Source organism: Rana temporaria, chromosome 1, assembly GCF_905171775.1.
Source record: "Rana temporaria chromosome 1, aRanTem1.1, whole genome shotgun sequence".
Classification (NCBI taxonomy): Eukaryota; Metazoa; Chordata; class Amphibia; order Anura; family Ranidae; genus Rana; species Rana temporaria.
The window spans coordinates 183,430,202-183,453,674 of NC_053489.1; the positions used below are offsets into that span (position 1 = coordinate 183,430,202).

At 43.7% G+C, this 23,473-nt stretch overlaps 1 protein-coding gene across 2 annotated transcripts in view; it reads left to right on the forward strand.

Annotated features, from left to right (window-relative positions):
• Positions 1-23,473, forward strand: part of ABCB9 (ATP binding cassette subfamily B member 9) — an 88,322-nt gene that overhangs the window by 47,170 nt on the left and 17,679 nt on the right. For both annotated transcript variants that reach the window (XM_040347319.1, XM_040347320.1), the window contains exons 5-8: positions 4,730-4,935; positions 15,640-15,837; positions 19,134-19,262; positions 22,771-22,959. In XM_040347319.1, coding sequence (XP_040203253.1) covers positions 4,730-4,935; positions 15,640-15,837; positions 19,134-19,262; positions 22,771-22,959 — 722 coding nt within the window. The remainder of the gene's footprint in view (positions 1-4,729; positions 4,936-15,639; positions 15,838-19,133; positions 19,263-22,770; positions 22,960-23,473) is intronic.

Consider the following 23,473-nt stretch of genomic DNA (forward strand, 5'->3'; position numbering starts at 1 on the left):
TGTGCTGGGAGACACAGCAAACCTTTTGGCAATGGCACTTATTGATGTGCCAACCTGGAGGAGTTGAACTTCCTGTGCAACCTCTATAGGGTCCAGGTATTGACTCAAGCTACCAGTAGTGACACTGACCCTAGTAAAATGCAAAACTAGTGAAAAAGTCAGAAAAAATTAGTAGAAAAAAAAATGTCAGTGGCCTCCAACTGTAAAACCATTCCTGTTTTTGAGGTTGTCTCATTGTTGCCCATCTAGTGCACCTGTTGTTGATTTTTTTAAACAAAGCAGCTGAAACTGATTAACAACCCCCTCTGTATACGCCCCTCCCCCTCTGCTACTTAACTGACCAGATCAATATCCCAGAAGCGTAATTGACTTGATGCTATACTCAGATTAAAAAGTGTTCATTTAATTTTTTTGAGCTGTGTATATTAGTGCCCATTTTTAACAGATATCCGGGGGAACCCCTGAGATCCATTCCTAAAGGAAAACATACAAAGAGGAAATTGTGGGCTGTCATTTATGACTTCCTTCTGTGCTTGTGTTTTGGTTTAATATCTGTTCAGCCCTTGGGGTTGATTTACTTTTACAGGCTGTTCACTCTACAAGGGAATTTTTTCTTGTAAAGTAAATTAAGTGAAACTCTGCTGACTTCCATTATCCAAAAATGTGCAAGCAAAAATAGAATTTTCTTTTACTTACACGTGATTGAATATTCTTTTCACTACATTCGCTAAGCTAAGGGGAAATTCCATTGGAGATTGTGTAAATTTCCTTGCAGAATTACCATTGCTCCCAACTGTCCCTGATTTCGAGGGACTGTCCCTGATTTGGAGCAATGTCCCTCTGTCCCTCATTGCTCCTCATTTGTCCCTCATTTTGGTCTGATCTATATAGTTGTATATAAAATGCACTTTTTATCTATCAAAAAGTGTTTCCCAGCCCTAAACCTTTTACCTGATTTCTAAATGGCTGCATTTGTAAATTCCAAAAGCCAATATAAAGGAATAGTGGTGATAAAAAAAGCACTTGTGGGTTTAACCAATCTTGTTTTTTGTACAATTCTCCTTTAAAGGGGTGTGGCAAGGGGTGTGTCCTATGCCTGCATACTTTTGCTGATAGGTGTCCCTCATTCCCATCTCAAAAAGTTGGGAGGTATGGAATTACCAGTCCTTTTGCTTACTTACAGGCTTGCTGTTGGGAGTGCAACAACATGTATTATACACTCCAAACTATAGATGGTGCTGCAGTGATATACTAGCGCCTGTGTGTTTATACATGCTTGTATATTCTGCACAGGAAGGAGTTTTTTTTTTTCTCGTTGGTGCCTCCTGTAATGCTGTTCTCACACATGCTGATGTCCTATGTTAGTAAAGATGAATTTTACATTCTTCAAGATCTCAGTTCCTCATCTTAAAGGAGAAGTACAACCAAATCTCGTTTGGCTGTACTTCTCCTGTGGATCACAGGATTGCAGTTCGTTTTGCACTCCTGTGACCTGTTTTCAGCTGACAGCGGACTGAAGTCACAGCCGATCCAGCCTTGGGAAAGATCCTGACCATATGGTCGGGTATCGCCCACATGCCTGGACTGACGCCTGGCTCAGCCTCTCGGTGAGCCTGACAGTCACCAGCTCTCTGCTCAGGGAGCTCTGAGAACTGAGAGGTCGGTGGCGTTTGATCACTCGGTTCTCAGTAGGGTTGTCCTGATACCACTTTTTTAGGACCGAGTACAAGTACCCCCTATATGCAGGCATGTCCCCCCTATATCCAGCCATGTCCCATCTATATGCAGCCATGTCCCCCCTATATCCAGCCATGTCCCCCCATACCTTGATGCCGCCGCCGCATGGGTTAAACAGCGTGCGGGGAACATCACGGCTTTCATTTGAATAGCTGTAGTATTCCCGCTGCGCCGCTTATAGACACTCCCCCTTGCTCAGGATTGGACAGATCCCGAGCAAGGGGGAGTGTCTATACACGGCGCGGCGGGAAATACTACAGCTATTCAAATGAAAGCTGTGATATTCCCCGCACGCTGTTTAACCCATGCGGCGGCAGCGGCGTTGTTGCGGTATGCGACGGGGTCGGCGGCATTCGTTGCGGCGGGGGCGGGGTGGTTGGCTGCATCAAGTATTCTATTTAGGTATCGGGGGTATAAGTACTCCCGCAAATACTCGGTATCGGTCCCGATACCGATACTGGTATCGGTATCGGGACAACCCTAGTTCTCAGTATTAGAGTCGGCAGGGGGACAGATGCAGCATCAGACCCATGCTGCATCCATCTAGGTAAGTATAATTCTAAAAAAAAAAACATTCTTATACCTCTCTTTTAACACATAACCAACATTTGCCACTGAGTGAATCCAGGTGCTATAGTACGTTTACAGATGCTGCCAATGGTAACTAGCTCAGAACTCACCTCACTTTACCTTGATAAAGGGATTCTATGTGGTGTTGAAACATCAGATATGATGCCATTTTTTTTCAGTAAGGTCTGATTGTTCAGATGAGTGACATAGAAAGTAGCCGTATTAGAATACTCCTATGTACACTTGATCTTTCTGCCAGAAAAATCAGGTGTATGGGTTTTAGAAGCGTATGTATGTGTAAACGTATTCTATTGGCTAGACAAGTGATGGCGAACCTTTTTGAGCCCGAGTGCCCAAACAGCGACACAAAACCAATTTATTTATTTCAAAGTGTCAACGCAGAATTAAACCTACCAGCGGCTCTGTACAGAGTAGGACTGATCATCCCTCTGAATGAGCCCCAAGGGACCAAAAACGTAGAATTCTGCCAGATTTGCTCAGAATGCAGGGATCAGGAGTGCGTTACACTCAGAATGCATACACTGACCTAGCAGACACCTACACTGACCTACCTGACGCCTACACTGACCTACCTGACGCCTACACTGACCTACCTGACACCTACACTGATCTACCTGACCCATACACTGACCTACCTGACACATACTTCCTGCACTACTCACCCCCTTATCCCCCAACCCAGAGTACAATGTAGATCAGAGGATCCGTTATCCTCCATACCTCTCCATGGCCACATCGTCCAGCTCTCCCCAGCATTGGGCGGGCAGTATTGCAGAAATCCCTGCCATACAGCCGCTCCATGGTATCCCCACCTCCAGGAGATCAGCTAGCAGCCACTGTACCTCTCCCATGGTCATGATCTGCTCCAAGCACCTCCCCTTCTCCTCTGCTGTTCCACAAGTCGCAGTGCCAGAGGACAGGCTGGACCAAAGTAGTCCTGGGGCAGGGGGAGCTGCAATAGGGTGCCGCAGAAAGGAATGCCCGGAATGCCTTTACCGGAGGTGTAGGTGTTCGGGAAGGCAATCGGCTGCAGCACAGACCCTCGGGATGGCGAAGGAATAACTTTACACCCCCCTAAATGTTGTACCTGGGGCGAGAAGGCTGCCCACCCACCATGCTACGCCACTGGCTCCAAGTTCACCAGCCCATTCCCAACTCCAGGCCTTGGGACTCAGGGCTAATGATTCTGAATGGGAAATACAAGCCCCAGGGGGTTTTGGGGGGTCCACTCGGGGGTTATAGCCCCCTGTCAGCCCCCACTGCCAATGTCTCTGGCACTGATGCAAGAAAGGGAGCCGGCTCCTCTGCCTGCACCGCCAGTGCTAGTGACTGCCTGGCTGGGGGATTCCCCCCCCCCCCATCCTGGCAGCCCTGACTCTGTAAGCTTGCATGCCCACATGAAAGGGCTCTGCGTGCCAGCTGTGGCACACGTGCCATAGGTTCGCCATCACTGGGCTAGACTATTCATTTAGTTTAGCCATTAGAATGAGCGAGGGGGCATTATTAGTGCCCACAGCATGGGATTGTGGCCATCCCAATAGTATCTATAGTGGGTTATTAGTTGAGGTAATTGAGGCATAGGCAGTTGAGGAAGTTTAGGCGGGAAGTCTACAGGTATTTAGAGCGGGAAGCAGGTGTTTTTTGAGCGGGAAAGGCACGTGTACTGGATGACTCATCCACGTGCTGGGAGGGGTATATAAACCCCCCTTGTGAGGGCAGGTATCAGGTCAGTTACCTGAGAGGTTTGAAGAGCTCCCCATCCCCCCCACCCTGTCGCTGCACCTTATATGTGGTTTGTCACCCTTGAATCAAGGGGGGACTTTGTTTAAATATTTTATTTATGGTACTCGCTCGAGTCCTAAGACTGAGTGAGATTTGGAAAGATTTGAAATAATTTAAGTTTTAAATATTTATTTATTTATTAAATTTAATAAAGATAAGATTTTAATTTATATTACAATGTTTGTATTATATAGATATTTATACCAATAAAGGTGCCGCGGCCAATTTATCACCATCTTTGATGGTCCTGGTTTGGTTTTATTATTTATTAGGTAAGAACTGGTATGGCCTACATTCCCATGCATTCACATGCGTTTATATGCATTTACGCATGTATGAGCTAAAATAGAGGTGCATTCTGACGCATCATTTTTTTTCAAAAAATGCCTTTAAAAGTGGTGGGTTTTTTTCTGTCCGTGTGTATTAGACCTTAAAGCCACTGGATTCAAATGAGAACAGGCAACCAGGAGAGATCTGCATAAACATTTTTGTAGTCATGTCTCCGGCCATCCTGTCTATTGGCTGAGCATTATATTTGCTGTCTGAAAAACAACACCCTGTGATCTGTCATTACAAAGCCAGTGTAATAACTTGTGATCTTTTTGTTCCTGACTTGTAGGTGACATCATCTCTCGCCTGACCTCTGACACAACAATCGTTAGTGACGTGATCTCTGAAAATGTTAATGTCTTCCTGCGCAGTGTGGTGAAATCGGTGGGAGTGATAGTCTTCATGTTCAGCCTGTCATGGCAGCTCTCGCTGTTGACCTTTCTGGGATTCCCTATCATCATGCTGGTTTCCAGGGTTTATGGGAAATATTACAAGGTTTGGAGACTCCCTTGTGCAGTTTTTAGCTAACAGCTCACACTTTCCACTCGTGCTTGCCAGATGAAAGAATGTCTCTTATTTTAAACTGTTCGGTATTCTAGATGTGTTGTAATATTTACAGACTGGGAGTAATAGTAGTGCTGATTTATGAGCAATGAAGCACTATGAAAAAGAATTTGTATGCAATGCAAAAATTTAAAAATTTGCTTTTTAAAGTGTAGGCAACTGGCTAAGTACACAATAGAAAAGTGTATGTATGATCTGTCTTAGGGATTGCCTACAAATCCTGCACACTAAGGCCGTGTACACATGATCGGTTAGCCAGAGGACAACGGTCTGATGGCCCGTTTTCATCGGTCAAAACCGATCATGTGTGGGCGTCATCGGTTATTTAACCTTAGGTTAAAAAAAAGCCAACTTGCTTTAAAATTTAACCGATGGACGCCTAACCGATAGGTCAAAACCAATCGTTAGTATGCAAAACCATTGGTTAAAAACCCAAGCATGCTCCGAATCAAGTCTCGACGCATGCTTGGAAGCATTGAACATCATTTTTTTCAGCACGTCGTTGTGTTTTACATCACAGCGTTCTGACATGATCGGTTAGTTAACCTATGTTGTGTAGGCGTGAAGGACCATCAGTCAGCTTCATCGGTTAACCGATGACAATGGTCCTTCGGACCGTTCTCATCGGATGGACTGATCGTCTGTACGAGGCCTAAGGATGAGCTCAGGTGTGTTCGCAGCTCCACGTGTCCCCGGCCCCAAGAAGCTGACACTTCCGCAGCACTAATCACAGGCACTGAGACATTTTCTGATCCGCGGCTGCACAGATCGGGAAATGTCTCACTGCCTATGATTATCCCTGAGGAGTGTCAGCTTCCTAGGGGGCGGGGACCTGAGCTCATCCTTACTGCACACGCCTACACAGAGAAGCCGCCGCTGACAGCTCAGCCTGGGACCGGACCAAATTGGCTGCAGAAAAGTATGTATAGTGAATTTAGCTTTACAGGGCTAGATAGATTAGTCTTCGAATGTGACTGCCAGTAGCTTTGGAGGTGGCCAGTTTTAGGTAGGGTTGTCCCGATACCGATACTAGTATCGGTATCGGGACCAATGCCAAGCATTTGCCAGAGTACTTGTACTCGGGCAAATGCTCCGATGCTTCACCCGATACCTGGACAGTCAGGGTGATCAGTGCAGTGGGGGAGTTACAAGCACCGATCACCGCTGACTGTCATTGTGTCCTCCTCCATTCCCCCTCCGTGCTGTGTCCCCCCTACTTGCTGCCGCCGTCATGCCCCCCTCCTTGCTGCCGCTGTCATGCCCCCCTCCGTCCTGCCGCTGTGTCCCCCCATGCTGCCGTCATGTCCCCCTCCATCCTGCCGCCGCGTGTCCCCCCTCAGTGCTGCCGCCGTGTCCCCACTCCTTTCTGCCGCCGTCATGCCCCGCTCCTTGCTTCCGCCTTCATGCCCACCTTCTTGCTTCCGGCGTCATGCCCCCCTCCGTGCTGCTGCCGTCATGCCCCCCTCCGTGCTGCCGCCGTCATGCCCCCCTCCTTGCTGCCGCCGTCATTGCCCCCCTCCGTGCTGCCGCAGTGATGCCCCCCGCCATGTCCCCCCTCCTTGCTGCCCCCCTCCGTGCTGCCGCCGTGTCCCCCCTCGATCTGTCAGGATGGAGAGTGGTGGTAGGAGCCGGTCCCTAGTCCCTTTCCATGTCTCAGAGGGGAGATGTCAGAGGTCTGTTAAGACCCCTGATATCTCACCAAAGACCCCCCCCCCCCCCAACACGGCTGATAAAAAAAAAAAGGAATTGCAATAAAAAAATGAATTGTAAAAAAAAAAAATTTTAATAAAAAACACACTGACATTGTACATTTTCCCCCACCCCCCTTAAAAAAAATAAAGCATTGTAAAAAAATTATAAATAAATAAAAAAATTGTAAAAAAAAAAAATTGTAAAAATAAAAAAAATAAAAAAACTACTGACACATGAGATTTAAAAAAAGTATCGGTAATCGGTATCGGCGAGTACTTGATAAAAAGTATCGGTACTTGTACTCGGTCCTAAAAAAGTGGTATCGGGACAACCCTAGTTTTAGGCTTTAACTTATTCGACTAAAATATTTTCATTGACTAAACGCTATTTTAGTCAACTAAGATACAACTAAAACTAAAACCAATTCAGATAACCAAAATACGACTAAAACTAAAATGGCATTTTAGTTAAAAAACTGTGACTAAAACGAACGTCAAAATGAATACTGCATTCCAGACATTCATCCCTGGGCGCATGCCAGGGATGCCCCTAAGCCCAGGTTCACACTGCTGCGGGATTTAAATCGTGAAAGTTCAGCTGAGTTTCATACCCGCATGTCAGCCAGACTTTGGGGGCGATTTCAGAGACATCTGTGCAACCTGTGAACCCAGGCTTAATGTATGTACCATTCAATGCATCATTCACCTGTGCCTCCCACCCACACCAAAATGACAGAGTCCCAAGCACCGAGTCTAGATGCCCAGTGTGCATGAGGCCTAAGGCTGCTGACACAAGCTTGATTTGCTGCTAGAGATCCTGTTGCTGCCAATTTACCAAAATCGTCAGTGGTAGAATCACTAGGAAGCTGCCTGTTTCTCCCTATGGAACTGCTCCCTCCACAGCTAAGGCAGCAAGATGTTGCTCATAGATGTCACGATTGAGATTCAGCAGTGTCGGGGCCAACGACAGAGCAACTTCTTGCTGCATCTGGCTACAGAGGGAGCGATTCCATCCGGAAACACAAGCAGTCTTTTTTTGGTGACCCTGCGGCTGGCAATTTGTTGCTAGAGGCAGAGTCGCCATACATTTACTATATGTGTGTATATAAAGCAGAGGAGGGTCTGTAGCAGGATGCCAAGCATGTTAAGGAATTCTCATATAAACATCTTAAAAATAAACTGTGCTCTTATTTTCTTTATTTGGCTTTTTAGGTCATCAGAACACTAGAAGATTCATGAGGAAGTTTCAGGTGCACACATGTACATGTGTCATTGGTTACATTTGCTTAATAGCTACCTGAAAGCCTCTGCCCTTTTCCTGTTATTAGTCAGCGTCTAAATATAGACCGTGTTACGCTATGTAACATGAGCCACACGCACCACACCTAGGGCTATGGTTCCCTGACTAGAAAACATTCTAAAGAACCAACTACAAGCTATACCATGTTGTCATTGGTCCCACTGCCTTTGTCATTAATTATTAAGTGTCCGATCAACAGGCCTCTAATAACAGTGTGAAGGCTTCTGCTGACCTGTTATACATCTGCCTCCAAATGAAAAGCAGGTCCTGTCATTACCTGACACATACCATTCCAGAAACTGGCATCTCCTTCTGCTCTTACCCTATGCAGAAATACGAAAGAAGGTTTGGACAGCCGCACTCCAAAAAAATGTTCCCTTTATTGTAAAATCAAATCACAAAAATACATTCCACAGCAAAAAAAAAACTGGTGAAAGCTGACGCGTTTCACACTGTAACTCAGTGCTTAATCATAGCTTGAGCTATGATTAAGCACTGAGTTACAGTGTGAAATGCGTTCAACAATGCACTAGCTTAACCACTTGCAAACCGCTGTACGACTTTATACGGCCTAACTTTAAAGATGGATATCTCGGTAACGGCAGCAGCTGCTGCCACAACCGAGCTATCCATCTTTAGTGTCAGCGGTTCTGTTAACGATAACGGCGGTCTCCGCAGCGGATTCGGCGCAAGATCGCCGTTATCGGCGGTGGGAGAGGGGCCCCCCCTCCCGCCGCTCTCCCGCACCCTCCGCCGCTTACCGTGGCCGTCGGTAATGGCGGAGGAGATCGGGTCCGTTCGGCAGCTGTGTGGGGTTGCGAGTGAGGGAAAAATCGCCCCCACCTGTCCCCATAGCTCTGCTGGGCGGAAGTGACGTCAAAACGTCAGTCACGCCCAGCGTCTTAAAGAAACATTTTTTTTTTGTCATTGAAAAAATGACAGTTTCAATTTTTTTTTTTTTTTTTTTGCATTTTAGTCTAAATATGAGATCTGAGGTCTTTTTGACCCCAGATCTCATATTTAAGAGGACCTGTAATGCTTTTTTATATTACAAGGGATGTTTACATTCCTTGTAATAGGAATAAAAGTGATATTTTTTTTTTCCAGTGTAAAAAATAATAAAATAAATAAAAATAAATAAGAAAAACATTTTTTTTAAAGCGCCCGTCCCGACGAGCTCGCGCACAGAAGCGAACGCATACGCATATGAAAACGGTGTTCAAACCACACAAGTGAGGTATCGCCGCGATCGTTAGAGCGAGAGCAATAATTATAGCCCTAGACCTACTCTGTAACTCAAAAAATGCAACCTATAGAATTTTTTAAACGTCGCCTTTCGAGATTTTTAAGGGTAAAAGTTTGACGCCATGCCACGAGCGGGCGCAATTTGTAAGCGTGACATGTTGGGTATCATTTTACTCGGCGTAACATAATCTTTCACAATATGTAAAAAAATTGGGCCAAATTTATTGCTGTCTTATTTTTTTCCAAAAAAAGTGCGCTTGTAGGACCGGTGCGCAAATATGGTGTGACAAAAAGTATTGCAATGATCGCCATTTTATTCTCTAGGGTATTAGAAAAAAATCAATATATAATGTTTGTGGATTTTAAGTAATTTTCTAGCAAAAAAAACTGTTTTAGTCTTGTAAACACCAAATCTGAAAAACACCCAAAGTAGAGAAGTGGTTAAAGGAACCTATTTAGAAAATAAAAAACAAACCTTTACATCCCCTTTAACACTGGCAGGGGTAATAAAATGATCAGTTTTTATTTATTCATGCAAAACCTGCATCTCCAAAAGGAAAGAACATGTTTGCTGTAACTGAATATAAAGCGAGCTGGAGTTTGGATTTCTTTTGTTAGTGGTTCTATATCTGCTAATGGATTTCAGTACAGCCCCCACCCAATCTGAAAATGCTGCTGTTTGCTGTACCTCCTGTGAAAACTGGTAATCTGCAGTATAATATATTTTTGCTTTTGGCCTAAGGAGAAGTCATGAATCACAAGTGTAGGTTTTTTTCAAAGATTAGCACAGGCACGGGTAGAACATACAAACTCCATGCAGGTGGTGTCGTGGTTGGTGTCTAAACCGATGACCTCAATGTCTCCAAGCAGAAGTGCCAACTTTGCCACTATGATACCCTTGGATTCAGTGGGAAGGAACCACTGAGTACTGCTTGGGAACACAGGAGATCAACACTTCTGGAAGTGTTAGTTCTCCCACTGATTTTGGGTTAAAGGGTGATTCCTATTTAACACGGCAGCATTTGGTAGCACAGGCAACAGGAAGATAAGTATTTACGCTCCTCTTTTGGGGAGAGGGTCACTGTAAATGTCTCCCAAAAGTGAAGGGTCAGAATAGCAAATAAAGTGAAACTAATGCCCCGAACACACGATCCGAATATCGCACGACAGATCGTACGACTTTTTTCGCTTAATAGTCGCAAGTAGAAGTTGAATAGGTTATTAAAGTCACGAAAATTCTTGTATGACAGAAAAAAAAAAAACGATGTCATGTGTTTTAATGTATTTGTATTGTATTTTCGGATGACAACTATACTGACTAAATGAAAATCGTACGATCTGGCATCATACGAGGAACATGTTCGTGCTTGTCCGATTGAATAATATCGGATGAACTGTCGTGATCGGCTCTCGAAAATAGTGTACACACGGCCCGAAAATCGTACGATTCTTCCGTGGACGATCGTTTTTCGTCCGATATTCGGATGTGTGCGGGCCAGAACTCTGGTCAGGAAGATAACTAATCAATTCAAATATATGCAGAGCCAAATTAAGACCTGGGGGGGGGGGGGGGGGGCCTTACACACAGAGTTGGTTTCCATTCTCAACGACAATCGCACATTTATAAAATGCATGACACAAAATCATTTGTGCTTTGTGTGCTTTTTTTATGTGTGCTTTGCTTCATCCGATACAATATACCAATGCAGAGCTTTACAGATGATGGCTGCCAAAATGTTACTTCCCAAGATGCATTTAATAAAATACACCTGCAGGACAAAGGCATAATGAGCTAGTATGCATAGCATACAAGCTCATTATTTAATACTCACCTGAGATCGAAGCCCTCGCTGCGGTGCCCATTCACTGCTCTGGCTGCCGACATCACTCCCGGAGTTACTTCTGGGTATTGCAGGCTCCGGCACTTACGGGTGTCGCAGGGCTCCAATGCTGTGATTGGCCGGAGGCACGCATGGGCACGGGAGCGGCTGGTAACGGGCACAGTCTAACTGAAGCAACGGCACAACGTGCCATTGCGTCAGTGCGCATGTCCCAATGACTTTGGCACATGCAGATACAGGGGATATCTTCTAAACCGTGCAGGTTTAGGAGATATCCAGGGTAGCTACAGGTAAGCCTTATTTTATAGGCTTACCTGTAGCAAAAAGTGGTTTGTAAGGTTTACAACCACTTTAAAGGTTTTTGTTTTCAATAGAAGGGGGAAGGATTAGAATCTCTGTTAAGATTTTTTAAATCTTTTAAGAAATTCACTTTATCTATTTGTTCTAATGACCATTGTTGCAGGGACAAAAAGTGATGGTAAATTTCGTTACCAGAAAAGGAATACAGAAGAAATCATCCAATGAAGCTAGCTTCATACCCCACTGCTTGCTGTGATTTGTAGTGCTGTTCTTTTATACCATTAAAGGCAACCTTTTTAAGGATTTTCTGGTAGTGCGGCTGTCCAATCCTTTTCTTCCAAGTTCCTGCTCCATGCATTGCCTGCACCCACGCTTCTGAGAGGACATTGATTGTATAGTACACTCACCTGGAGCGGCAGTCCTCTTTTTCTCTTTTTTTCACTTTACAGGCGCTATTTCTAGGGCTAAAACTCCTGAAAACTGCCACAGTGTGAAAGGGGTCTTAGAGATCCTAGACCACGTAAGGGCACGGAGGAAATGAACCAAGCTGTTTAAGCCCTGGTTCACACTGGGTACGATTTGGAACGATTTGAGATGCGATTTGACATGTCAAATCGCATCTCAAATCGGCGGCAATTGTCGGCAATGGCACTGTCCTAATCAGTGCGACGCCGCATCTGCGATTTCAAAAAGTAGTTCCTGTACTACTTTTTGCGATTTCGGGCCGCGATTTACATTAAATTGCGGCCAAAATCGCGGCAAAATCACGGCCGCGAAATCGCAGTAAAATCGCGCATTTTACCGCGATTTTGAATTCGCAGCAGTGTGAACCTAGGCTAAATAGCAAAAACTGGCTTGCTGTAGGCTGGACTAATGAGGCAGGTTAATGGTAACCAGGTGAGTCACTGTGGTAACAATGAACCAACAGCTGAGCAGCTTCTGAGCACTAAAAGAAAAGAGTTGCTCATCAGGGAGCAGGAGCGAGCCCTGACACTGTGGTGTCACAGGACAGGAAGTGAACGAAAGTCTCCCCAGTGGCACAACAATGGAAAAAAATGAGATAAGGTTAACTAGTCCTTGCTCTATCTAAAATGAAAAAAAAGTGTTGGCTTTAGATATACTTTGTAATCTCAAGTTATAACAAAGTACTCCATCAAAACATTTGAACAGCGGTAATGTATTACAGGATTAACAGCAGTGACTGCAGTGCCTAGTCAGAATCCAACTATGTGAAGCATGTCAGAGCAACACCCCGCTGTCTGTTAAACAGATCTAGAAACAAATGCATCCAGCACCTCACCCATATTGCCGCAGTCCGGGAGTGCATGGGTAAAACCGGCCAGTACTCAACCAATAAACCTCACCGTTTTAATGAGGTCATTTTGCAATGGTGACAGTAAAATGTGTAGTAAAAGCTTTATTGAGTTGAAGGTTTATTTATTGAGTGCTGGCTTTTGAGACTGTAGGCCACACCCACCCACCAACTAACTTCCCCAGATACAAATAATTAAATAAAAAACACAAACATCCTTTTGGCAAGAAATTGGCCGCGACACCTTTATTGGTTTTAAACAATGTATCTTTCATAACTCTTTAATATAGCACATAACTTCATAAATTTTACGAAACAGTTTTCTATCTGCTTAGTTTTTAGAACTCCTATCTTCTTAGGCACCTTTCAGACTGGGACGGTATAACGCCGCTAAAAATAGCGGCGCTATACCGCCGGGATTGCCGCGGGAATCAGCCGCTAGCGGTGCGGTATTAACCCCCGCTACCGGCCGATAAAGGGTTAATACCGCCCGCAATGCGCCTCTATAGAGGCGCATTGCGGGCGGTATTGCCGCGGTTTCCCATTGTTTTCAATGGGATGGAGCGGTGAAGGAGCGGTATACATGCCGCTCCTCTCACCGCTCCAAAGATGCTGCTGACAGGAGATTTTTTTGTCTCCCGCCAGCGCATCGCCTCAGTGTGAAAGCCCTCGGGCTTTCACATTGAGTCTGCAGTGAAGGAGTTTTTCAGGCGGGATAGCAGCGCTATTTTTAGCGCTGTACCGCCTGAAAAACTCCTCAATGTGAAAGGGGCCTAACTCTGTCCATGGGAAAAGAGGGAAAACCCCTCTACTGCTATCTTTTTATTTAGCCTATCCCATGCATCCCATAAAAGGCCTAACTACCTAATAACCCCACAGCTATAAAACTGTTTTAACTAACCTGGGATGGGGAGGCCACAATCTCAGGAAAGTGGGGCCATATTGTGCCCCCTTTTTTCAGTCTTGTTGTGTTAAACATACCTGTCAGCGAGTTCCCCCTCATGATAACAGCGGCGAGACTTCCCTCCCCTCTCCCAGGTCAGCAAATCCACAGCTAAAACGCAAAGGAACCGCTGAACAACTGTTTGAGAACTTGGCAAAGAAACCGGAGCTCAAAAACGCAACGCACAAGTGTGAATCCAGCCTTAAAGTGGTTGTAAACCCTTACAACACTTTATTCTACAGGTAAGCCTAAAATAAGGCTTACCTGTAGCCAGGACCGGATTTACTCCCTTTGCCGCCCCAAGGCCAGGTCCTTCAGTGCCGCCCCCGCCAGCGCAGTACAGGGGGGACATTTTCCGCCGGGGGACTTTTTCGTCAGGACACTGAGAAGCGGGGGGGGGGGGGTGTTGCTGGCAAAAATGACATTGAGCATTGGGGGGTGCTGCTGCCGAAAATGACAAAATGACATTGAGAACCGGGAGGGGGGTTGCTGCTGCCAAGAACTATCTCACCTCCTCTTCCCTCTGTTTTTTCTCCTCTCACCATCCGCATGACAGGGAGGAACTCCCGATATGAAAGTAAAAGTGTCCTCTCCTCTCAGCTGCAGTGCCGCCTCTGCACCCACTGCCGCCCCGAGGCCTGGCCTTGTTGGCCTTGTCTGGAATCCGGCCCTGCCTGTAGCTACCCAGGATATCTCTTAAGCTCCATTCACACCTAGGCGTTTTTACGCCTGAAGCACTACGCTCACAAACGCCAGAGGGATGAAATAACATTATTTGCTATGGTGACTGTTCACACCTGAACGCCGAACGCCCAAACGCCTGTTGCGCGAAGCTCAAACAAGTCCCGGACCTTTTTTTGTCGCGCGTATCGTGCGGTTTGGGCGTATTTGAGCGTTTCCATTTCCCATAGAAAGTAATGGAAACGCTCGATTCAAGCGACTTGCGCGACAACGGGTGTTTGCTACGGGCGTTTCGTCGCTTTAATCAATCGAACTTGTCGCCCATGCAGAAGATTAAAAAAATCTACCAACATAGCAACAAGTGATGAAAAGATGATAATTTTTCCTATTGGCTAAAATAAAAAACGTCGAAGTACAAAAAATGTCGGACAACGCTGTATGCAAACGCGCAAATAAGCATGAATACGCGACAAAACGCCGGAAAAAAACGACCGACGCTCAGGTGTGAATGCAGCCTTAAACCTGAACAGTTTAGGAGATATTCCCTGTATTTGCATTGGCCGATGTTATCGGCACATGCGCACTGAAGCAATGGCACCTACGTGCCGTTGCTTTCAGTGACTGTGCTGTTACCGGCTAGTTATAACTAGCTCATTATGCCTTTGTCTTCCAGGTGTTAGATTTTAATTTTGTTTTTTGCAAAGTGGGTTTAAAACCACTTTAAAGTGCAGTGTGGAGAGTGAAAAATATAATGCAGCTGTGTATGGTAGCCAATCAGCTTCTAATTTGTTCATTTAAGCTTTGACCAAAAAAAAAAAATGGAAGCTGATTGGTTTCTATGCAGAGCTGCATCAGATTTTGCACTCTCCAATTTTAGTAAGTCAACCCCTATATCCGGGCATTTAGGGACAGAAAAAAAATCACGCCAGACGCCTGCAAAACAGGCATTTAACAGCTTCAGTGCGCATAAGGCCTAACTATATATGTTAGATTATTGGATGTTATTTTTTTTAGATGTTAATGGCACAGCATTGCCGTATCAATGTAGAACATATTATAGATCAGTAGAATGTTTGTTAGTTTCTTGCTCCCTACACCAGATCTGTCCTTATAGTGGTGTATTTACATTGTAGAGCCATGTTTTCAGTGTTCTGCTCTTTGTGGTGGAGGGGCCCCTACATCACATTCCTGTTTTGGACGTAGAGGGCCCACATTGTTTGGCAAATATTAATGTACGTCTTTCGGGAATGGCTTCTGTTTCAGATTGTGAAATATTCCAGATGTACTCAATGTTTATTTTTCTTCTGTTGTTTTTCTCATAGAAACTTGCCAAAGAGGTTCAGACTGCATTAGCAAAGGCTAATAGCACTGCAGAAGAAACCATTTCTGCAATTAAAACTGTCCGGAGTTTTGCTAATGAGGAGACAGAGGCCAATGTGTATAGTGATAAGCTACACCAACTCTACTCTCTGTATAAAAAGGAAGCTTTTGCCTATACTTACTACATATGGTCTACTGGAGTAAGTAGAACTTTTCTGTTACCTGTGCTGGTTTAGCATACTAAAATATATATTCGGTACCAAACTTTTATTTCTTTGCCAGACTTACCAGTCATAAGTTGCTTGTTTAACCACTTAAGCCCCGGACCAATATGCTGGCTAAAGACCCAAGGTGTTTTTACAGTTCGGGACTGCGTCGCTTTAACAGACAATTGCGCGGTCGTGCGACGTGGCTCCCAAACAAAATTGGCGTCCTTTTTTCCCCACAAATAGAGCTTTCTTTTGGTGGTATTTGATCACATCTGCGGTTTTTAGTTTTTGCGCTATAAACAAAAATAGAGCGATAATTTTGAAAAAAAATCAATATTTTTTACTTTTTGCTATAATAAATATCCCCCAAAAACATATATAATTTTTTTTTTCCCTCAGTTTAGGCCGATACGTATTCTTCTACCTATTTTTGGTAAAAAAAAATCGCAATAATCGTTTATCGGTTGGTTTGCGCAAAATTTATAGCGTTTACAAAATAGGGGATAGTTTTATTGCATTTTTATTTTTTTTATTTTTTTTACTACTAATGGCGGCGATCAGCGATTTTTTTTCGTGACTGCGACATTATGGCGGACACTTTGGACAATTTTGACACATTTTTGGGACCATTGTCATTTTCACAGCAAAAAATGCATTTAAATTGCATTCTTTATTGTGAAAATGACAGTTGCAGTTTGGGAGTTAACCACAGGGGGCGCTGTAGGAGTTAGGGTTCACTTTGTGAGTGTTTACAACTGTAGGGGGGTGTGGCTGTAGGTGTGACGTCATCGATCGTGTCTCCCCTATAAAGGGGATGACGCGATCGATACGCCACCACAGTGAAGCACGGTGAAGCCGTGTTAACACACGGCTCTCCCCGTTCTTCAGCTCCGGGGACCGATCGCCGCACTCGAGCGGCGATCGGGTCCGCGGGACCCGCGGTCCCGGAGCTTCGGACCGGGTCGTGGGAGCGCGCCGCGGGCGCGCGCCCGCGACCCACCGCTGGGTACAAGTACAGGACGTATATATACGTGCTTGTGCCCAGCCGTGCCATTCTGCCGACGTATATGTGCAGGAGGCGGTCCGGAAGTGGTTAAAGTGTTACTAACCCAGGAACAGAACATGGAAATACAATTATTTTAGTAAATACTGTATAAACAGCTTAATACCTTTTCTCATAAGCAGCATATAGCAGTCTTGTGACTTCTATCAGTGTCTGGCCAAGCACTGGTTAAAGCTTGTAGGAGGAGTTCTCATTCTCCTCTGACTGCCTCTGACTGCCTTATGAGGCTGCAGGACCCCTGACTTTCTGTCTGGACAGTGCTGATTGGCCCTGTGCTGATCACATGCACCCTCCCAGGAAAAAAATACTCTAGCAATACACACCAAACTGAGCATGTGCAGAGTGACTCCTAAGGCTCTGTACTATTAGCAGATAGATTGGGGACACCCTTTTTACACAATGAGCAGGATTAACACCTTAGATCCCACAGTGAGTATAACATGCATGCTTTACTGCATATACAGACTGATTTTACTGTTGTGGGTTTAGTAACACTTTAAGAAAATACATACCTATTTAAAGGGAGTTAAAGGTGAAAAGTTTTTTTTATAAATTTTGGATAGAGAGGGGAGGGTTACAACCCCTCTTTATTTTTTGCGCAATTTGTATTTCATTGGGGAGAATTTCCTTCACTTCCTGCATAGCCACAAATGAGAGTTACCAGAAATCCCTCCAGAGTGAGGGAATCCCTTGTTGTCACTGGGTGCACCAGAATTAGTGTCCCCATTGGAAGATTTCCCCTCTATTTCTTGCTGTTCTGATCACTTTCACCTGTCGTATACTCATATTTGCTATTTTTGTACCTTTCAGAGAGTGTTTTTTTGGATTTTGAGTGTTAAAGTGTATCTAAAGGCAAAACTTCATTTTTTTTTTTCCTTTTGTAATCTTGAATAGAGAAAGTTAGGATAAAAACCCCTGATGCCACGTACATACCATTGTTTTTCCTGATGTTCAAAAAGCTGTAGTTCCTTTCAAATGGTGCCACCCTTTGGGCTGCTTTTGTTGATCCTCGTGTTAGTAAAAGTTTGGTGAGAGACGATTCGCGCTTTTTATGTGCTGCATTAAACAAGGCAATAATTTCCAGCGTGACAAATGTGCTATCTCCATTCTGAATGCTAGTTTTACCAGAATGAACCGTCTCATACTAGATTCTGAGCATGCACGTTTTTTTTTCCCCTCGGAAAAGCATGCACACGGTTTAATTTTTTTTGCAGGCAGTTTTTTAGTCAAGAAAACTGCTAGGGAGCATACACACGACAGGTTTTCTCGACCAATATAAAAAATGGCAGTTTTCTTGTCATGAAAACCGGTCGTGTGTTCAAGGCATGACAGTTTTTTTTTTCTTGCTCTTAGAAAGTTGTCACTGTAACAGGGGGTTCTCACTTGAAGAATTTGGGGTTTGAAATTAATTTCTGTCCTGCTAAAAAAAATTATACAAATAAATAGGGTGAATCTCGCCAGCAGGAACAATGGAAACTGGACTACAACTGGCTATACATTAGAATAATTTTGTTAATATACTTTTTTTTTTTTAGGGACAATCGTTCAATTTAACAATCATTAGTGGGTTTATATCAACGGTCGTTTTCAATGGCAGTGACCAGAAAACTTTAAGGAGCAGGTTGGAAAGTTTTTCTTTAAAACAAAAACTTTCTAAGGCAAGCCATACATGATTCACTGATTTAGGGTGTGCCCAGGCACACCTGGCACACCCCCTGTGCATGCCTATGCTGATTCTCTGTGTTGATGGGGGAATCCCTCTTACAGCACCATTGTGTTCTGCTGGTAGAAAGCCTTCCCTTTCGGCAGAACATAATGTTTACTGCTAGCTTCTGTAGTCACTGGCAGTAGGTGCATCTAAAAAATCAGATAGGCTGGTTGTACTGAAGATGACCAATGAATCGACTTTAGTAGAACCAGCCTGCCCATGAATCCTGGCTGTTCCCTGCTGAACCAGCCGAGATTCGATCCATTAATGGCTAGCTTAACAGTGAACGTGAACTTTATGGTTTTTAATTTAGCACCTTGATTAGATAAAGATAAACATCAATATCATTGTAGGTATCTAGCATATCTATATTTCTTCTTTACACACTGTTATGAGTTCACATACAGTACATGTGCTTTTCTATGGCATGATTTACTATGCAGTTGATATATAGTAATACTGCTTTTCCACATAAGGACATAATGCTGTTTTTATCAGAAACTATTTCCCTTCTAGTTTACAGAACTGGCACTACAAATTAGTATACTTTACTATGGCGGACACCTCGTAATATCGGAGCAAATGACCAGTGGTAATTTGATTTCCTTCGTCATCTATGAATTTCTTCTAGGTGACTGCATGGAGGTGAGAATTCTACGTAGTTGTAATATAATCAATATCTTTACAGTAATTTGTTGTCTTTTATTTCCAAGTGATTGTTCTATTCTCTTCTCTATATTTGTTGTTCTTGTAGTTATAAGCTAGATGGGCTGTTAGTGACCATACCAGTTAATGAAGGGTATCCAAGAAAGTGCAGAATACCATGGGTTTAGTCAAATGATATACTTACTGTTCATCCTCAATCTATTTATATTACTCATTTGAATGGAAACACATTTTCACCAACCACTTTGCATATTATTTTATATACTGTATACTGTAGTTTTGTACTTGACAAATATGCTGTAGAAATCTCCGTCCACTGAGTCTGGCTGCATCCATTGTAGCTGTGGGCAGCTGAAGCTGCTGCCTGTTCACTTCCTGGATTTACACAGACACACAGAGGCACACCCCCAACTCCGCAGCTCTCGTTGGCTCTCTTATGACTCACCCCCCTCTCTTCCTGGCAAACTCTCAGGCCTCGTACACACGGCCGAGAAAATCGACGGGCGAAACAAATCGTTTTGCTCGTCGAGTTCCTTGTGAATTTGTCGAGAAACTCGACAAGCCAATTTTCTCCATTCCCGTCAAGGAAATAGAGAACATGTTCTCTTTTTGGCTCATCGAGTTTCTCGACAGTTTCCTCGACGAAAATGTACACACGACCAGTTTCCTCGGCAAAAAAATATCTCCCAGCAAGTTTCTTGCTGGTTTTTGCAGAGAAACTCGGTCGTGTGTACAAGGCCTCACAAGAGTGAGAGAGAGCTGTGCATGATGTCATAAGCCTAGGCTTTTTACCAGACAAGAAAGAGGAAGTGGGCTGTATTTAGGTATTTACTGGTAGAAAAAAAATGTTTTACTATCCAAAGTTAAAAAAACAAGGGCAGAAAATGTAATATGTATGAAAATTACTGAAGTTACGCTTTAATATATATTCATAGTTCATAGTTCAAAATAAAGGTTAGCTCATGATCCACTTAAGCCTGGTACACACGTTCAGATTATTGGGTGATCGTTCATCCATTTTTTGTGGCATGCTAGTCTCATGTCGAAAGTGAAGAAGTTACTTACCATACAAAAATTCTCGGATGACAGAATACAACTCCAGAAGTGGTGTAATGAGCGAGCGTAGTCTTGCTCTTACAATTTTTTTTGGACGAAAACTGCACTAGTTAAATGAAAATCGGACATTGAGTTCACGTACGACAAAAATGTTATAGTCTGCACATCCAGTTTTTGTTGGCCGAAAAAACAAAATCGGCTGTCGAAAGCACTGTACTAATGATCTGAAAATCGGCAGATCGTTTGTCGGAGGAAATTTTACTTCCTATTTTCGTATCGTGTGTATGGGCTTTTAGTCAATGTTATGAAAATTTGCATCCCACAAAAGTGGAAAAGTCAAGACCCCCCCCAATGGTGGGTCAGGAAAATTTGGTATTTCTGGTGTCACATTTGGGACCTTTCAGGGGGAGGGGGGTGCAGATACCTGTCTAAGACAGGTATTTGCACCCACTTCCGGGCATAGAGTCACGCCACTTCCCCCCGCTGTCTCCTGGGAAACACACTGTTCTCAGGAGAGCGCAGTAGGGAACCGGGCAGTGAAGCCACAGCGCTTCACTTCCTGATTCCCTCACCAAGGATGGCAGCGGGGGCAGTCGAGAGACGAGCGAGGCTGCCGACATCGCGGGCGCGCTGGACAGATAAGTTTCCATTTTTTTTAAAGTCAGCAGCTGCAGTATTTGTAGCTGCTGGCTTTAAAAAAAAAATTGGGTGGACCTCCGCTTTAATTCCAGAAGCAAATCAATCAACCTCACACAGTTAGCCAATACAATTTTGACTGTAGGTAGGTGTTTGTACTGTACTGTAGGTAGGGAGTTGGGATGAGTCATAAGAGGGGCCAATAGGAGCTGCAGGGCTATGGAGGTGTGCTGGTGTAAATCCAAGAAGTGAACAGGCTGCAGCTTCAGCTGCCAACAGTTAAAATGGCTGCAGCCAGATTCAGTGGAGGGAGATTTCTGCAGCATATTTGGCAAGTACAGAATAACAGTATATATAAAATAATATGCAAAGTGGTTGGAGGGACGCTTCAGAATGGCAAAGATGTTTTTATTACAAATTACCTCACCTGGGTTTTCTACTTCATGGGAGTCCTTTGTGATTGGTTGACACGGTTTTGCATTTTTTTTTGGCAGTGTACATTCACCCAAGTGAAAACTGCAAGCTTGCAATAACTGTACCTTTATGGACCCGGGGCTAATGGTGTTGTCATGTGTGCACATTGGTATTGGTTTCATGTTACCCTACTGTGTAATCAGCTGGATGGTGCAATTAAAAAAAGTTATAAATCATTAAAAACAAAAAAAAACTTGGCTGTCATGCAACCCTTTAGTTTCAGTACTTTCTAAAATAGTATGCAGCGAAGAAAGTCACAGCTTCTTGTCGCCATGCTTGTCCAGCATGGCAGCCAGGCAACTAACATTAAATGATAACCAACGGTAGCCTCCATATTTCTATCATGACAAGTTTTCTGTAAATAATGTGCATACTGTATAATACCCAATAAAGAGACATGCTTGTGTTACTAGAACACCTGCCATGTTTTAAAAGTTTTGTTTGAATTGAACAGAACCTCACGTGTTATTGTGTAATATTATGAAAATAAAGTCCAACTCCAGCTAAAAAAAATATAAGTTTTGAAAAGAGTGGGGAAAGGTTAGAGCTTTTTTTCTGTTGGGTTCTTACAGGAAATGAGGGGTTAGCTCTCAGCTCATCCCCAGCACTCATCACCAGGGGTATCATATGGTGCAAGATCAAAAGGAACGCTATACCAGTATGTAAACAAGTTGCAACCTGCTTCTGGATATGTGTTACTTGAGGATTTGTGAGTGTACTAATTCAGTTTACCAACTTGTTCGAAGGAGAATCTATTTTCCATGTCTCTCTGCAATTTCCAGAAAAAGGCATGGGAGCATTTTGGTTCTCGGCTGAAGAGTAGCCACATATGCCACCTCTGCAAGTGCAGCTGCTCCAGAGTTTAGTAAATGAGCAGAAGGTCTGCTGACTTCCATCATCCAATCATGTGCAAGCAAAACATTTTTTTTCTTCCTTGCATGTGATTGGGTATCCTTTGCAAAGTGAAGCCTTACCTCATTTGCTAAGCTCTGGAGCAACTGCACTTTTCAAAGTGCAAAGTCCATTTGCCTTTAGTAAATCAACCCCATAGTAAGGAGTCTGCTTGCATGTCATGTAAAGTGGGCAATGAGATAGCCAGTAGGAAGTGGCCAATTTGGTAGCTTTCAGCATACATGAGTTGAAAATCCCAATCAGACATGCCTAGTGGGAATTGTGGGTTGTTCAGGACTAGAAACAGAAGTGTAGGTTCTGGGTATCTGACCCTTACAAATTGCATCATTCCAGGCTAATGGGTTGCAAATCGGTACTTCTTAATAGACTGATATACTTTTTTTTTTTTTTTATGTGTATTGGATTGTAGTCCATTGGATCAGTATATGGAGGTCTAATGCAAGGTGTTGGTGCTGCAGAAAAAGTGTTTGAATTCATAGACCGCAAACCAAAGATGGTCAATGATGGCACCCTGGCCCCTGAGCATTTGGAAGGTAAAGTGGATTTCCGAAACATCACCTTCTCATACCCTACTCGGCCAAGGGCACAAGTGTTAAAGGTATGTAAAACGAAATACCTATTTATATATGTATCTGTGTAAAACATGTACAGAACAGTAGGTAGCATTCCCTGGTCCTAACAGTCCATGTCTTCAGTTCCATGAAGGAGCACAGGTGTATCAAAACAGTTAAGATGTCTTAACCACCTAAGACCCGGACCAAAATACAGCTAAAGGACCTTGCCCCTTTTTGCGATTCGGCACTGCGTCGCTTTAACTGATAATTGCATGGTCGTGCGGTGTGGCTCCCAAACAAAATTGGCGTCCTTTTTTTCCCCACAAATAGAGATTTCTTTTGGTGGTATTTGATCACCTCTGCAGTTTTTATTTTTTGCGCTATAAACAAAAAAAGAGTGACAATTTTGAAAAAAAATGCAATATTTTTTACTTTTTGCTATAATAAATATCCCCCAAAAATATATAAAAAAAAATTTTTTCCCTTAGTTTAGGCCGATACGTATTCTTCTACCTATTTTTGGTAAAAAAAATCGCAATAAGCGTTTATCGGTTGGTT